Source organism: Pimephales promelas, chromosome 21 (assembly GCF_988280905.1).
Source record: "Pimephales promelas chromosome 21, fPimPro1.hap1.1, whole genome shotgun sequence".
NCBI classification, from domain to species: domain Eukaryota; kingdom Metazoa; phylum Chordata; class Actinopteri; order Cypriniformes; family Leuciscidae; genus Pimephales; species Pimephales promelas.
In genome coordinates, this window is record NC_142789.1 from 17,439,222 (window position 1) to 17,457,350 (window position 18,129).

Here is an 18,129-nt window from a genome sequence, read left to right on the forward strand (position 1 = left end):
GGTCAAAGGTGACGCCTTGGGGTGAGAATGTGTTGTATTGAATGAAGGCATAACACAATAGCAATTTGATTAATCTTTTAAAATGCAATCAAATTAAAATGCAAGTGCTTTTTATTTAACAAAGTGCTGCACAACAGGTTTACTATTAAAATGAAATACGAAATAAAAACGGTGGATATTCATTGAAGTTTTACAAATGTTGTTGTTGTTATTATTATTTAAAAAAATCGGTAAATTCTATTTTTAATACCGAATTCCCCACAGCATTTTCTATCCGCATTTTCCGCATCACCCATAGCTTCCAGGTGTCACCACCTGGCGAATTGGCACTGTAGATCCAGAAGTTTTGAATGTCTTCTCATGATTTATCTTTTGTTTGGGAGGATTATTTTGCCTTCACTGCTCAACTTGATTTCCCTTCGATCTCTTTTTTCATTCTCCAACCTCTTCTTTCTCTATTTCACCCTCTTATGCACAGTAATTCCACCTGCCACCCCCCGAAAGGTCTCGTTGAAGCTTCTCTCTCGTGCTGCAGCAGGTACCTGTGAGCTTCGTGGATGAGCAGAGCTGAGGCGGAAGTGATTTTATCAGCGCCTCACAGCTGCCCTCCTCACTCGATCACCGCTCCCTCCCTGCCACGACACAATCCCTCCATTTTCCGAGCCCCTGCAGCCAGAGCCATCAAGCTGTGAAAAATTAAAACAAAAGAGGGAAAAAAAATACAATATGTTTGCTCAGATTTGCCTCACATCTGTTCGAGCTCTTCTGCCGACAAACCGTGTTTGTGAGACATTGATAGGCTGACCTGCCTACGCATGCTTGAGTTGGCAGCCCCCGCCAGGGGGACGGGAGACAGACCGAGAGAGAGAGAGAGAGAGAGAGAGAGAGAGAGAGAACTGGGATTTAGCAAATGTGCCTCGGCTTGAAAATGCAGTGCCACAGACGTCGTGGTGTCAGGGGGAGAAACAGCAACACGGGATTGGATGAAAAGCTGACAATTCCGAGATGAGCGCTAAAGACATTAAATGAACCGCAGGACAGTCCCGTTCCCCACACACTCAGTCAGCTGCTTTGAAAAACGGTGGCTGTTTGATTGGTCGCTTCAGCCCTTTCCTTGGCCTTTGGATGAATCAAGTAAGGGTCAGCGGCAGCTCTAGTTTTTCTTGTCTAAATTATTGATGTGGTATTCCATCAATCTTTTTCATTGGGTACCCATGAGGAAATGTCATGGTATGCGTCACTGTGGTATTGCTGTGTTATAAGGGCTGGTTTACAAAGGCCTTGACGCGATTTGTCATTTTGATTGGTCGTTTTAGCAGAAACCCCACAGCTCTGTTTACGGTCTTGGCTCGGGGCTCAGGTGTGCACGTACCGTCCCACGACTGTTTGTTACCGTTGCCTCACAAATAATGATTATTGATTAGTAGTAATTAGACAGGTGTGTTTGTCTCTTCAAACCTTCTATTGTACGGTCTAAATTGCTTTTTTATAACTCTGAAGACTTAAAAGAGTTCTCCGTTGTGATTTTATTTTCTCAATGTGGCATGGTTTTGTCCATGAAAAAGAGGGGGAAGAAGGTTAGTGTGCTAATAACAAAATAACTTCATTAATAGAAAACAAAGGAAGTATTCCAAACAGAGTAGCAGCATAACGGTGCACTCAAAAGATTAAAGAGACTTACTTCTTTTGTCTCCAGCCACCATTTGCTCCACATTTAACCTCTTTGTTGTGCATGAAAAACATTTGAGAAATCAAAGAGAACTCATTTAGGATTTTTCGTTTCAATCATCATGATCTAATTTATAGCGTCAGCTTCTTTGAAGTTTCTTTTTAATGTACCTTCTATGTGTGTGAATGTGAAGATCTGCTTCATATGGAGTGTACTTATCTGTTCTCCACAGATTGCTGGGGATGGTATCAATGGCGAATCCTCCCACATCCACTATCAAAATCCCAGGGTCATTACGTTTCCACGACAACACCAGCGAGGCTCGTCCAATGGGTTGCGGCGACAGAAGCGAGACTGGGTCATTCCACCAATCAACGTGCCAGAGAACTCCAGAGGACCCTTCCCTCAAGTTCTTGTCATGGTCAGTAATGGTTACGGCTGAAAGCTTACTTGTTGTAAACAGTATGAAAGATTAGTCAGGTTTATTTTGATTAAACACACAATACCTCAACGTCTTCCGCCTGCTTTGATATCTCCAATGCTTTTACTTGACGATCATATAGAATATTTTGACAGATGCTGCTCAGTTATTAGTAAAACAGATATGACACTCAGCCTTGAATGAAATGTCTCAAGATCTTGGCAAGCTGTGTATCTCAGAACAGACAGTTCCACGACTCAAGTTTCACCGTGTCCCTTTGAGACATAAAAGAACAAGCCTCTCTCAAGTCTCCTCACAGAAGCTTTTACTTTTTTTTTTTTTTTTTTGCTCTTCTGAAAGACAGAGCTTTCCTCGCCGCATCTCTTGAAACCGCAGAGAAACCTAAGAGGTTAAAAAGCAGTATCACAGGTGAACATTTTCAAGGGTCTTCTTTCAGACAGCTCTTCTGCGTCTGCCGCTGAGAGCCCTTCTAAGGTAAGGAGAGGACTTGTGCTCCCTCTCTGAGTCAAGGGTTGATGAGGAAGGGGCTTGGAGGTAGATTGGCCCAGGGTATCAATAACTCTCATCCATCTAATGCTTCTACAAAGCCTCTCCTTACCTTTCTCCAGTTTTAGATGAGAAATGAGGTTTGCGGGATCTTTTGTGTCATATCTGAAGGGTTCACTGCTGGGTTACGTGTGAATGTGTAAGGCTAAATGTACGACACTGAGTACCAGTGCCACCCAGGATTGAACTAAGAATCTGAATGAAAATTAAAAAGATATGAATATACAGTATCACTTTAAAAAAAAAAAAATTGAGAACTTTAGTTTAAGGCAACCAGCTGCAGGACATTTTTGAGTTTTCTCAACTTAGGGTCATTAGTTGTACAGACGTTTTCATGTTAAATAGTTTAACTTTAAAAACAGAATTTGTCAAACAAAATGTAAGTTAGACCATCAAAGATTAAAGGAGCTGTATGTAAGATTGTGGCCAAAACTGGTACTGCAATCAATTTCAAATTACTGTAGAGCAGTGTATCCCCTCCCACTCCCCCCTGACTCGAGGTTGCCAGATACGCTGCAGGATCAAACAGTTTTGTATCTGCAGATGTGGTAACTAGAGCAAAGCTGGCAACCCGAATGCTGCAACACTACTGATTTTGTGATTGGTAGATCGGTGGAAGGTGGAGCATCAGACCAAATGCTGCGTTCAAGTCCTCCTGGGAAGTTCGTACATACGAGGTGGGAAGTCGTGTTTACGACGTGAGGTGCGTTCAAGTCAGTTTCGTCGGAGCAAAATGGCGGTGTACCTTCTTTTAATGAATTACACGAAAATACAGCAAGGTTTGTTATCTCTGCTAATAAAAAAAAAATGAAGAACAAAGAATGCGCATCAGGTGTGTTTTCTTTTTATGTTTTTATTAGCTTAAGAAGCCAATGTAAACTCTATCATTAGGTATAATTTTTATATTATAATGATATCATATTTTGTTGCAGAAAGCTTGCTTTATAAATGAAAAAGCCTTACAATGTCAATGAGTAAACATTAAAATTCAATTAAAATGTACCGTCAACAGACGTTGAATGAACGTTTCTCACTGACACGCCCCCAACTCGTACAGATCGGGGCTTAAAGAAATTCCTGAGCTCCCCACTGGTATTTACGACTTTGTGGTGGCGTTCAAGTGTGCGTTCAACTCATAATTACGATCTACACGAGATGACTTGATCGCAGCAAAAACACAACATGACAGTTGAGGGCTGCAAATATACTTTATAAATGACAATATCCTGGCCGGACTGCTATTGTCAGTGATATAAGTATTTGAAATGAACATGATTTGTTATATTTTTTATGATTTTTTATGTTTTATGATTCTTAATGTCTAGTGACATATCAGGGCCATTTTATGATTATTTGAAATCAATTTCTTACATACAGCTGCTTTAAGACAAACAAATCGAATCAGTAAAAAAAAAAAAAAACACTTTGGAAGACAGTTGTTGTATTACATTATTTACCCATCAGAATTGAGTATTTAAGAGAGCTGTGCAAGAAGAAATAATGTAATTGAGGACTGTATTGGAATATTCTAACTGGGGTGGTATGGCAGCAGGTACTCCAGCTATTGAAGAAGATGTGTTCTCATGAAGAGTTTTTTTATAGAAACCAGCACAAAAACGCACATCTCTGCGGTACTTTGAGGTGTGTTATCCATGCTTGGGCTCCTCTGGGCTTCTACAAGCTTAAGTTTGTGTTATCTGTCATTCAGACTCCAGTCTGGACTTAGCATTCTCTGGACTGTCCTCATAAACTCCCTCATGGCCACTTGTACCTACACCCATGGATTACCACAATCTCTTTCCACCGATGCACACGCAGACACATGGACATCCCTTTAAACCAGCCATATGGAAAGATTAGAAAACCTGGAAAAAAGCATGGAATCCAGTTGAAGAGTTTTGATAACCCTTCTCACCTCTAGCCTTAAATGTTTGGCTTTAGAGACCTAGGCCTGTGGGTGTGTGTGGTGCTGGCATGTTCTTTTGTTGGCTATTTTCAGGCAATAAAAGATTACCTGTGGTGGCCCATACAAGGCAAAATCTGCACTGTGTCAAAGCAAAATTATTATGTACCAAAAAACTGGCTTCTTTTCAGCTCTCTGGATTTCACTGTACATAGAGAATTCTTAATTTTGAGGCGTATATTCCACGTCAAAAAAACCTTTATGCATTTCTGAACAAACTCTATAATGTATAAGTCTTGTAGTAGCAAGGACATGAAGTAACACTCAAAACCTTGAATTACACCCGTACATTTGCATGTCGTTTAAAAAATTTGAATCCTTAATTCACATCTGAGCACATTTCACTCAATAAAGTTTATAGCCTGTCCCATTTTTAGCTCTCGAAATTTGCGCTGGTTTCACCGAATTCATCAATACACTTTCTGATATCATAGGTGTAAGAAACCCCAAATTTGGAGGATAGTTTATACCCAGATTTCTAAACTCCAGAAAATCCACCACTAGTGAGAATTCAAACACAGACGGTGATTATTTTCACTTCTAAAAGACGATATGAGATTAATAGAAAGCATTCTTCCTGAGAGCTTGATTCCAAAACATCCAGGGATGTGGTGAGCATGAACAGGTAAGTAATCCTTTCCCGTAATGGGACCGTTAGGAATGACATGCTTTCACAGTTCATCAATAGATATATAAGTGAATGGATCTTAACTGACCAGATACCAAAGCGCAATTTCTCCAACAATTTCTCTTGATTATCATAGTTAAACTCAGAATTCAGATTTAAAGTCTGTTAAACCAAGAATGAATTCACGAATACAGAAGAAACTGTTAAGTCTGATTTCAGAGAGGCAAGTAATTCCAATTAACAGGAATGGGGGAGTCACGTTTGAATTCGTGGTGTTTTTTAAAGACACACTTGTGTCGTCGAATAAATGCAATATCACACGGAACACGCATATCAATATGGCTCTGCAACAGGACAACTGTGATCGCCTAGCATAGAGTGATATTGCACGGCTACTCATGCGATGTTGCTCATATATGAAACAGAATTCATATAATTCTCCCACAACTCCTACTGTTGTCTAAATATCTCTATCACACAATTGTCACTTCTCTGCCTATTGTCTTGAGAGGCACAGCACTGAAAGGACAACAGCGAGATTCATTGGCATTATTAAAAGCAAAGCAGCGTTTATTCTTGTTTACATTTTCTACATCCCCAATTACCTACGAAATTCGAATTCCAATAAACAATACATCCACACAACACACGCAAACAAAATGAATGCGGTGAATTCTTAATTTACTGACTAGCTTGAATCAATTTCCATTCTCCCATATTGGTCCATTAGCTCCGAGGGGAGATAGGGAAGCTCATTGCACCTGGCCAGCTCCAATATTCACATTGTCTGTGTCCTATTATTTGGTGAGCAGATCTGGGGCTTTGTCGTCGCATGGATGATTTACAGAACGAACTGCAAAGGGGTATGTGCGCTAATGCCGCTAATGCCTGCTTCCGCTTGACAATGGTGTTCGATGATACCTGGATCTGGGATCCTAGTGAATAAATAGAAATTGATGTTTTGCAACATAAAGCTTGGACATCTTTGCAACATTACACTAACCTGCTTGTTTTTTAGTACCTCAAGAGTAGCAAAGCGCAATAAAAAAGTAATAATGCTGTTGTGACTAAAGAGAAGCAGGAACAGTTTGTGTATAAAATCAACATTGTAGGATTATAGGAATATTTCATCTAGAAATGAAAATTCTGTCATAATTTAGCTGTCTTTATGTAACCTTTCTATCACAGAACACTGAAAGAAATTGTGAGGACTGTTTCCATGCTCTTCTCCATGCAATTGTAATGAGCTGAAACTGAAGATTTCAAAGATGCCAATACTATAAATCATCAACAAATCATCCATATGATATTTGCATTCAAAAGAGTTTATGAAAGAAAGACATTTGTGAATAAATAATTATTCTAACTTAGATATTTTTATTGAATCATTTGATCTGCTTCACAAAACAGGTCTGAATTCCTTTAAAAATCAAACTGATCCCGTTCTTAAAGGATTTTTCTCCATATAATGCACTTTACTCATTCGAACTCGTTCATCAAAATGAACGAATCTGTTCCCCAGTCATTTCGTTCATTTCGTTCGTTTAATGAACCAAATGACTCGAAAAAAGATTTGTTCGAACAGGAGAGGCGATCGTTTCGCTTGATAAGACCCTTATTCATCGTCTGGAATCGTTTAAAGCCCTTTGAACAGTTTGTAGTTTGCACTGAAACTGTCTTTTGGACCTTGAAACGTAAAGTGCATTATATGGAGAAAAATCCTGGAATGTTTTCATCAAAAACCTTATTTTCTTTTCAACTGAAGAAAGAATGACATGGACATCTTGGATGACATGGGGGTGAGTTAATTATCAGCAAAAGTTTCTCCTTTAAGTTCAACTCACTGATTCAGTGATTTGGTTGCAATGGTGATTCAGATGTTGCTTTCAGAAGCACATAAGTCATATGAACCACTTTTGCTTATTTTTTGCTAAACTTGAAATCACCAGTCTCACCCAGGTTTTGAACAAAGCATCAAAATAAATGTTGACAGTATTTTCATTTTGGAGAGGACTGTTCCTTTAAGGACAGGCTAAGAGAACAAAGACTTTGCCCGCATATTTATGCAGTTTTGTCATATGCAATCTAAATAGTTTTGCAGTGAACACCTTGGGCATACCAATGAAAGACAGAAGTTTAGATATTCTGCTTTGACTGGAGTCAAGATATCTGAGGGCGATCTCCCACACAAAGGAGACATCAAGCTCTAATCTAAGCTGCTTGCTATGATTACACATCTCTACCTAAAGCAAAAAAATCCAATGTGGTAGAAGCATAATTAGATCTCATGGAATGCTCCTTGAATAAAACTGGCAGTCATACATAGCCTATAGCATTACAGCTAGTGTAAGTGTCCTGGTGGGGCTCTTCTATTACCGCCTAACTTAATCAGAGGCAGTAAAAGCATGGGTCAGAGGGTAACATATTCACTTGAATAGAGAGTCTGAATGATTGTTATTTCTCACGCTGGCCTTGAATAACTGTGCTTTTAAATAAGCAAGACGTATAGTAGCCGCCTTGTAATGTGAAACTTAGCTCAAGTGTTAGAAAGTTCATTTGCTGAGTACCGAACTTCCTTGAATGTGGGCCCACACGATTTCAGCTTCAAGAACCTGCGCTAAATGGCTTAATGCAGCGGCTTGCTTGCATGTGTGAGCGTTTGTGCGTGGGTGTATGTAATGGTAGCTTTGAAGGTTTTTATAAAAAAAATAAATTATGTTGTAATGAGAACTGATCGTTTGTTTTTCACTAAGGAGGTATTGTGTTCATTTAGCCTCTAAGAAAGTTGCATTCCCGAATGATCGTCGCTGACCTCCCTCATGTTCCTTGCTGCCCACACAATTCTCATATTTTAATGTAAAATACATGTTAGACGTTTCTAACATGTATGGATATACTTAATCTTTAACAGAAGCATATTTATAATAAGATGCCTGTTTGTTTGAAGGGATATATGAGAATTAGAATTAGAATAAATCTTTATTGTCCACCGGGGTGGAAATTTTCTTTGGCTCATCAAACATACAAGATAGATAAACATACAGACAACGTCTCAAACATAGTAAAGGAAATTTAAAAAATATTTTAAAAAGAATAAAAAGATACGATGTAAAATATCATAACAAAAATACATAACTCATTTGTTGTTGTCACTACTGGCATTTGGGATAAAAGATTCTTTAAAAGTACTTTTAGCCTGAGGCACCCTGATAACTGATACCTAGTATTCACACTATATCTGCTGCAGTATGTTGTGTGTTTACTGAGCACAGTATGATCATTTTCTGCATGCACACTTTCAGTGCCTAAATGGCCCAAAATCATTCACCAAATTGATGACCATTGCACAGCAGATCACACTGAGTGCTGTATCCCATTATGCACTGAACAAGACTTTTTCGAGTGTTGTGGAGTGGATGAACTGGAAATATTAGTTGCTAACTCATTATTTGATTGGAATTGCATTTAATTATAGCATTTTTGAACAAAATTAGTGTAAACATTCAAAAGGCATATTTTTCCCCACTTAACCAGAAATCTTCTGTACTGCATTTACTTATAACCATATAAACTAATATTCACAAGTTCAAAACAAGAGTTTTGAATGTTTTTGAATGAAGTCTCATGCTCACCAAGGCTGCATTTATTTGACCAAAAATACAGTAAAAACAGTAGTATTAGGTTTACTATTATAATATATTTTTAAAATGTATTCCATGGCAAAGCTGAACTTTCAGCATCCATTACTCTCATCTTCAGTGTCACATAATCCTTCAGATTTTTTTTCTAATATGCTTTGATTTGGTGCTCAATAAACATTTCTTATTATTATCAATGTTGAAAACAGTTGTGCTGTGTAATAATTTTGTTGAAACTTCAAAAGAACAGCATTTATTTGAAATAGAAATCTTTTGTAATGTTATACATGATATTTGTACCGTCAATTTTGATCAATTTAATGCAAACCCTAAACTTTTCTTAGCCCTTATAAGAGGGTTTGTTGCGAAAACACTTTATTTTGTGGCTCGAAAAGCTATACATTTCACCCAAGAGATTGTAGAAGCCATTTGGAGGCTTATAACGCTAAACTAACACCCCATTAACCAGTGACATCATTATGATAGCCATGATTCGCTCCATCCCCCTTATTAAGCCCCTCTCTCATCTGCATCTCTGGCTCCTTCTTTATTCTCTATCCCTTCCTGCCTCACCAGTACGCCTGACATTTCTCTCTGCATCCATTCTTCATGCTATGTGTGTGTGTGTTTATAAGAGCACGGAGGAGAGAGTGAGAGTGGAAAGATGGGCGAGGTGGATGACTGCGACTAGCACAGTAGAAAAAGTGCAGAAGCAGCACAACAGCATCTCTCCTTCTCCTGCAGACGTGTAGAGATTGTCTCTCTAATTACCCAGCCCCCCCTTTTCACGCCGCTGCCCCACCTCTTAGCTTGTACCCAGGGATTTGTCCATTGTGCTTTTCAATAGACACAGCGTGATTGGACTGAAAGCAGTCATTAGCCCATGCCACTGTCTCTGGGGTCCTTGGGCTTTTATAGAGGGAGAGAAAAAGAGAGCCTTATGCCTGGAGAATACAGTGGGACTACTAGGGAATACATAAAGGCTCTATTTGTACTGTTCGTCCATTGTGCTGACTTTAGGAAATTAATGTCATTGTTGATATGTGGAAAAACTCCCATAATTCCATGAGTATTCAGCTATTCACTGGCTAACTATTTTAATTGCAAAGCTAATGCTGTAATTGCATTTGTGATTCAATTCTTAGTACCCATTAATATAAATTCTTGCTAATTATCTAATTTCAACACCATTCTATTCCCCTCCTCACGGATGGGAAAAGAGCTTGGCTATTGCGGAGTGTGTGTGAATACGGTTCGTGCCATTTCAGTCTGTGGAGATCTATTCAAATGTTTTGACGCATGATTTGATGACTGTCTTATTGAGTTCTCAGTTAACTGTCACCCCCCTTTTTGATTAAAGTTACTATAAAATCAAAGCCATACTGCATATCTAACCAAGTTGTGTTCCAAATTTGTTATCACAAAGGTTCCCATGAGATTTTGTTTAGGCGTAATACCACAAATAGCCACTCTGTGACATACATTCTATTGAATTTAATTGTATGCATTCTGCCGTATCAAATTACATTTGTGTCCAAATATCACTTCGGTCACAAAATATTGAACCTTGAGACTCAGACCTTTCTGACAATATGTGTTTTGTCAAGATTAGAAAAAGTTTTGATCATAAAATATGAAACATGATGACACCCAAAAAAGGAGGTGCCCAATAAAATAATTTAGAGTAGCGTTTCTATGGTAATGCAACGTCCAATTTCAAAATGGTTTTTACAGGATGAATTCTGAGTTTGTAAGCTTTCAACTGATACTAAAATATATGATGTGATAAAAGGCGATACAAAAGATATTATATTTTAGAGGATAACATTATACTTTTTAGAGGATAATATTATTTTATATTTTTTATTGACAAATACTAGATTAATATGTTTTATTGTGAACTTTTAGGATGGAAACCAAAGTTAATTAATAAATTCATCTATTACTGTACCTACATAATTTGTTACAAAAAAAACTGTGCTAAAATATCTATTTAGGAGTCTTAGACCTTTTCAACATTATATAGGCCTAGTGTGTCATGATTAGACTAGGATTTAATTGTAATATAGTGAAGTAAACTTAGGCATCCTGGTAGTTAATAAGCCTTCAAGGCACATGCAGTGGGCCCAGAAAGTATTTGGACACTTTTAAGTCACAGAGATTTATTCATTCCATTGGTTCAACACTTAAGACATTAATACTAACACTTAGTTACTATTCTATATCCATTTAAAAACTTGCACTTTCATATTGCTGCTTTGATTGCTTCAATTGCTCTCTTCATTTGTTAGTCGCTTTGGATAAAAGCATCTGCTAAGTGATTAAATGTAAATGTAGAATTAGTTAATCGCATACAATTTTTCAAAACATTAGGCAACTGATGCTCGATTTTTTTCATGGTATTTATTGTATGAATTTATATGAAAGTCTATGAAATCCTTGATTTTTTTTTTTTATGGTACTCTATTTATATATAATAAAAAAAATAAAAAAATAAAACATGTTAGAAATGTTTTGTCATATCATCTCACACACATGCATACAATATATATATATATATATATATATATATATATATATAGGGTCTATGAAATCCTAGCAGACCAACCATCTAGTATTAAATATGGGCATTAGTGTGTTTATTTATAACGTTATGCCAAATGCAAAAATAAACATAGTGTAAATGATTTGAAATCTTTTTGAAAACTTTTTTTTTTATATATGGGTATTTGAGTGCTATGTTGATCCTTTAAAAAAAATGTCTTTGTTACTGAGCAGAAAGGCAGTTATGTATTTGTACTGGTGCCAAGTGTCTACTATGTTTGGTATGCATGTGAATGACAAAAAAAAATTCTAACATGTTTAAATTATATGTTATTTTATTTATTGTATTTACTATCATTGAAATAGGAGAACATGTAACCTTGCAAAAGCAACAGGCTCCCACTCGTCTTCTTCTGACGATATAATTTTTTTATTTGTCTACATCATGCGGTTATTGGCGCATTCCACTCTTCATCTCCTGTTCGTCTTCCTCTGAGAATGCAGTGGTGAATTCATGCAATTTGATTTGGGCTGTATCTGTGCAGATGGCTGTCTCTCTTCATCCTTCTCCATTCCTCTCGTCTTTTCACTCAGATGGTTATTTTCTCTTCTACGCTGTCGCTCCCTCTCCCTTTCTTTCTCTATGTCTCAAAATAAAAACAACTTTCAGGGGAGACAGAGAAATCGATCACGTTGACAAAAGATCCGCATGACTGCAGCCCTGGCGATGTGGCTCATCTTACAGTCTTTCTCTTTATTCTCCTCGTGATAAACTCCTGATATCGGTTAGCTCTGTGATTACGTACTTTCTCCAGTCCGATCAGCTTCCCATAGTGAGCATAATCAGCAATGCTTTTCAATTCCTGTCCTTGCACATGCTGAACATGCCTTCATTTTACACTTAAGGGATTTTTTTCAAGGGTTTTTTTTTTTTTCTCCCCCAATACCTACAGCACATTGGAACTTGGACACTTCTCTTTAAATTACAATCTGTATTAGCTCAAAGTCACATGAGGTTACGATTACAAAACTCACCTTTAATAGGTAGAGCCACCACTGTTGGAATTAAGGCCAGGCCATTAATCTCACTACAGAACCAGAGGAATTACAGTCAAATGAGGCAGAGCTTTCAGTAGTCAAATAATACGTGTTTCAGTACATTGGAATAGAGCCGGTTTAAATTTTGGAATATCAGTCTGGCTGAATCACCCCATCATGTTCTATTGCCAACTCATTTATATAGATGGAACTACTCTTCATGCCATCCATACTCAAATAGCAAGAGCCAGGGCGACCAAAAAAACAAAACAAAAAAGCGAGAGAAAAGGCAGGGAAGAACAAAATCTATATTTCAAAATCATGCTCTATATTCCTTTCCAATTCAGGCTAGGATCCATAATAAAGTAGCCTGTGTGGAACAGACAGTTTCGTCTGTTTCTAATGGGATTTAAGAGTAAGAGTATTTGACTGACTCCAGCTTTCACTTGAGAAACTTTAAACCTGAGCATCCGGAACTCAATCTTAAAGATGTCATTCGTGACTTCTTTTTTCATACATATTTCATTTTGTCTTCATGTAACCCATAAGCAGGCTGAATTCGTGTGCACAGAACTCTGAATCTGAAAACTTGCAATATAATTACAATAAGTTCAATTTATCAAACCTTTGTTTATTGTCTGCCCCTTGCATGTTTGTCTATTACATTGTTTGGCCAGTTTAATTATGCTTTCACCTACAGTGTAACAGTGTACACTGTCAGGAAAAATAAAAATAGTTGAGGCTAAAATATTACATGGCTAAAATATTATTACACTGTATTCAGCACAAACTCTCCTACAATAATATGTCAGCAGCATGTATGTCAAATTTTGTAGTTTTGAGATAATGACGTTTATGCGTGGTTTGTGATAAACAAAAAACAATTGTCACTGAAATAAGGGCATATACTTAACATGTCAGTACATATTGATATTAGTACCTAAAGTCTACATTTTAGTACTTGTAGTACTAATATGGGCACTTTAGGAAATAGTGTCTCTTTTAGGGTACATATTAAATGTATTTTGCATAGTAGTACCTTGAGAACTTATATGTAAACTCAAGGTTCTAATGTGCAAATGCATACTGTGCGTATCTTTGAGGTGCTCTGTAAAAAGTAATCAGTTGGTTTAACTTAAAAAAAGTTATGTGAACTTCCACATAACTTATTTTTTTATATTCATATTTTATATTCGAATTTTATTTAATTCATAATTTTAAGGCAACTGGTTTCCTTACTCTTTTTTTAAGTTAAGTCAACTGATTACTTTTTTTTTATAGTGTAACTAAAGGATATAACATATTAGCATATAAACATTTTAGTACTAATTACTTTGTATGGTGCACTATGTCCAAATGCATATACAGTACATAATAGGGACCATGTTAGTACTAATTAGGTACAGTAGGTAATGGTAAGTAACTAAATAATGCAATTATGCAAGTGCAAGTACTACCTTAAAGAGCACATATTAGTACCTAAAGCATTTTAGTACACTGTAAAAGTAACCTGGTTGCTTTAAAATTTTAAGTTGATTTAACTGGCAAAAGTGAGTTAATACAATGAAGGAGATTCATTTAATCATCAGAAACTCAAAATAATAAGTTATCTCAACTAAATAAATAATTTAAGTTGATTTGACAAAAGAAAAAATGTTGTGATAACAAATCTTGAAAATATATATATATATATATATATATATATATATATATATATATATATATATATATATTTTACAGTTGGTATGCAAATACATATAATATTACCCTAAGGTATAGCTAAAAGGTACATATTAATACATGATGAATGAATATTAGCACCTAAAAGGGTACATTTTAGTACTAATTAGTACATAGATAAATATTAGCATCTAAAGGGTATTCAAATATATACATATTCATATTAGTACGGGTACATAATAATGCCTAAAATGTACATTTTAGTCCTTAAGGTATTAATATGCTGCTTTTTGGAAGAGATTAGGTAATAATATTCTCTGAAATGCATCACCATTTACCACATTTTACTATGTTTATGCAGATTTTCAGCTTCCCTCAAAATCAGTTCAGAAAATGCAAACATATATTCCTTGTGAACTTACACATAAACAAAAGGTAAAAAAAAATAATAATAATAAAAGCCACCTTTAAATTGTAATATTTAAGTGAATAATCCCAGATGTATTTTAGTTAAAATCACATAAAAACACTTGTTTTCTTCCTCTCTAGTCCGCTCTCCGCTTGAACGGCTCATCTCCACATTTGAATTTGTCCGTCATTGACACAGAACCTCCATCACATCTGACAGGGCTTTGAGGAGATACACCATCCAGAATCAAAATGTGACAGAACGCCTTGAGAACAGTAAGACAGCTTGTTGGGTTATCATTTTGATGTTAAACATAAGAAACTATGTTATGATTCCAAGAGTTATAAAACTGACAGAAGTAGACTGCTGTCAAATTTACGAAGGTAGGAAGCATTTGATAGACACTTTTGCAAGCAATATACTGGAGGGTATAAAGCTGCCAGGTTTTGGTCACATATTTATGGATGTAAAGAGGTTTATTGTTTATTACTTTAAACTTTAGCCTCAAAAGGATGAGACTAATCTTCTAAATGTGCTCGGACTATTTCCTAAATCGTCTTGAATGGTTTTCCAAAGCAATAAGTTTCAACCGTTACACTAAATATTTTTCAGCCACTCTTTCTTTTCTCAATAAGTCCTGTACTCTGGCTTCTTACGGTTTCTTTTTGGTGCATTGCTCATCCTTTAGCATGCTGACAGGAAGATGATTAATCCTGGTGAATAGTGTCCGCCTGTCTAAGGAATACTGAGTGGAAGACAATGAAACTAAAGAGCAGCCCTGGTCTCCATATAGTTGGGCAAAGGCTTGTATTGAGTGTGATGGTTCGAGCACAATATGTAATCAGATAGCCTTAGTAAAGACGCACATACGCCTACAAATGTATTCACGCACAGTTGAATAGCAGAACACTTTGTAGTTAACCACTTTGTAAGAACTTTAACTAGAGTTGCAAGCTTTCAGCAAAGGTTACACGAGTGCTGCCACAAATGAAACCCCAAATCACGTGTGTGGTAGAAAATAGCAGCACTAAGGGATACTAAAGGATAAGACAAATTCGACCATCTTGACATGCAATGAGACGACCGGAACACAATGCTTTAGTTATGGAAGCAGCCTATAGAAAGCTGGAGGTGGCCTGTAAGTTGGAGAACAGTGCCTGACTGAACACTCATCAGATTGCACCCGTTGACCAGCTCATCAACCACCTCACAAAACTCTCGACTCTCATAGCCTGCTTGAACGCCTCGGGTTCTCATAGGAAGAGCAGACAGTACCAAATGAGAAGTCGTAAAACGAGAGTGCAATACTATAAAATCAAGAAAAAAAAATCCATTACTGATGGGCAAGAAATAAGAGAGAGCCATCAAGACACTTTAGTTGAGTCCAGAGAGGCCTATAGAAAAGAAACAGACTTTTTGGACTTCAGTCGTGCATTTCAATGAACTCCAAGAGGATTTTGATATGATTCGGTTATTTGTTGCTATCCATTTTTACTCTCTCTTAATTTCAGTTTTCATACTTTGCTGGTTGCACATGTGAATAACTTCAAATAACTTGAAATTAATAGTACATTTGTTATTCAGACGTTGTCTGTTTCATTATGCCGAATCCCAAAATGAAAAACGGCAATGCAGAGAAAAGCTAATGAAAGATTCAGTCTCTGATGTAAAAGAGCATTAAGATGTATTTTGAACTTTCCCTGCACGTCATGAGGTTTCTCTCAACTGCCGCTAGCAACTCTGCAGTAAAGGGTTCGATTCCCTAGCAGCATAAACTGATTATAATATACCTTGATGTTTCGGTTTGTCGCTTTGCAATAATGCTTTTTCTATTTGTCACAGTTAACATGTTGCAGTGATTGCACTAAACTTATTTAAAGCATGCTATAGTACACTAAAAAAGTACTGGCTACTAACAAAAAGTAACTACAGCTTCACTTAAATATTAAACTTTTTAACATTATAATTTAAGCGTAGAAAAGATTTTCAGGCACATTGAGGTTTCTTGAATGAATAACATGGTTCCCATAACCTTTTTTTTTTTTTTTTTTGTCATTTGTGACTACTGAAAAAATAAAATAAAAAATAAAAAAAATAAAAATTGTATACTTGCACTTACAAAGACCAATTCCTAGTCTACTCTATGTGAAATATTTTAAAATATATTATTTGTAAAATTACTATTCATTGTGGAATTTTCCTTGACTTTCCTTGATTTTAATTTAAATTACTTTTCTCTGTTCTGTGTGATGTATTCCAGGGTAAAAATATTTTAAATATACATGTATATAATATACCTATTTGATATAATTGAGTTGAAAAGTAGTGATAAACATCATCATTTAACTGTTGTTAATGCTGCTATAATAATACAATGTAATTCACTATAATAAAGAGGAAACAATACTTTTATTTCTCAAATCTGTGGGGTGCAAAGAAACAATCTTGCTGGTCCTGTACAATGACAGAAAAATCATCACTTAACTTGAATGTGACACTTTTTTGTTGCAAAAAAGTAGCTTGTTAATGGGAAAGCTGCACTATTTTGAAAACTAAAATCAAACTCCTGTAAAAAAAAAAAAAAAAAGAAGAAGAAAAGAAATGTAGTTAATAGTGTCACTACTTGTAATGAGTTTCTCCATGGCACTGGTGCTAATCCCTCGCCCGACTCCATTTGCTCTTTTGAAAGGGGCTCTGATACAACCTCTCCCAGGACCAAAAAGCTTGCCAAAAAAAGGCAGAAGTCACTCTGAATCTGCCCTAGAAACGCAGCATTTATCTCCAACATGGTATCTGCGGAGAGGGCACGTTCCTCACGTGCCTTCCATCTTCCCCCGATTCGCCCCACACTCTCTGTAATTCTACACTAACGAGTGGGAGGAAGATTTCAAAAATTGCTTTTTGTCATTAGCACTGAATTCCGATGACTCAATCAAGCCCAGGGGACTTAACGAGGGCACGATCATCATTTATTCAATTTAGTATTATAAAGAACATTCATTAAACAGGAAGTTTGGGGGGGGACGGGGTTGCAAACGTGACAAATCCTTCCAGGCTGCCCATGGGAGGAATTTTAAAGAGACTTTTAAATGTACAAGAGCACTTGCCTCCTTTTCCCTCTGGGATATGTAAGTGTGTGTGTCATCGGGATGGCTCGGGTGTCGAATGTCGATTCATCTCAATCAGGAAAGGTGGATATTCTAGGTGTGTGTTCATGGTGCACCACGACTGCTGAATTATTGAGCAGAAAAGCTCTCTTTGATCCATGCTATGTAGCCCACATACCAATCTCTTACCTGTCAGCCTCCCAGAAAGCCATTCATTTTTCAAATGTTTGCAAGGAGGATGCTGCGGTATGTTATTTTTTCCTACCGCAAGAAATTTTCAATCCCTTTCAGGCTCTAAATTGATATATAGCCAAAAAAAAAAAAAAAAAAAAACTATTTCTGTGATTTCAGATTTGATTGCCAGTTCATGCAAGAAAGTAGTAAGATACAAAAAAAAAACTCCTGAACTTTGATTCCTGGGTTTTTGTCTATTCGGAAAACCTTGATATTGAAAGCAGACTCGAG

At 36.6% G+C, this 18,129-nt stretch overlaps 1 protein-coding gene across 2 annotated transcripts in view; it reads left to right on the forward strand.

The window, feature by feature from the left end:
- cdh4 (cadherin 4, type 1, R-cadherin (retinal)) overlaps positions 1-18,129 on the forward strand; it is a 258,635-nt gene that overhangs the window by 162,977 nt on the left and 77,529 nt on the right. For both annotated transcript variants that reach the window (XM_089125292.1, XM_089125293.1), the window contains one exon: positions 1,902-2,090. In XM_089125292.1, the coding sequence (XP_088981418.1) occupies positions 1,902-2,090 (189 nt within the window). The remainder of the gene's footprint in view (positions 1-1,901; positions 2,091-18,129) is intronic.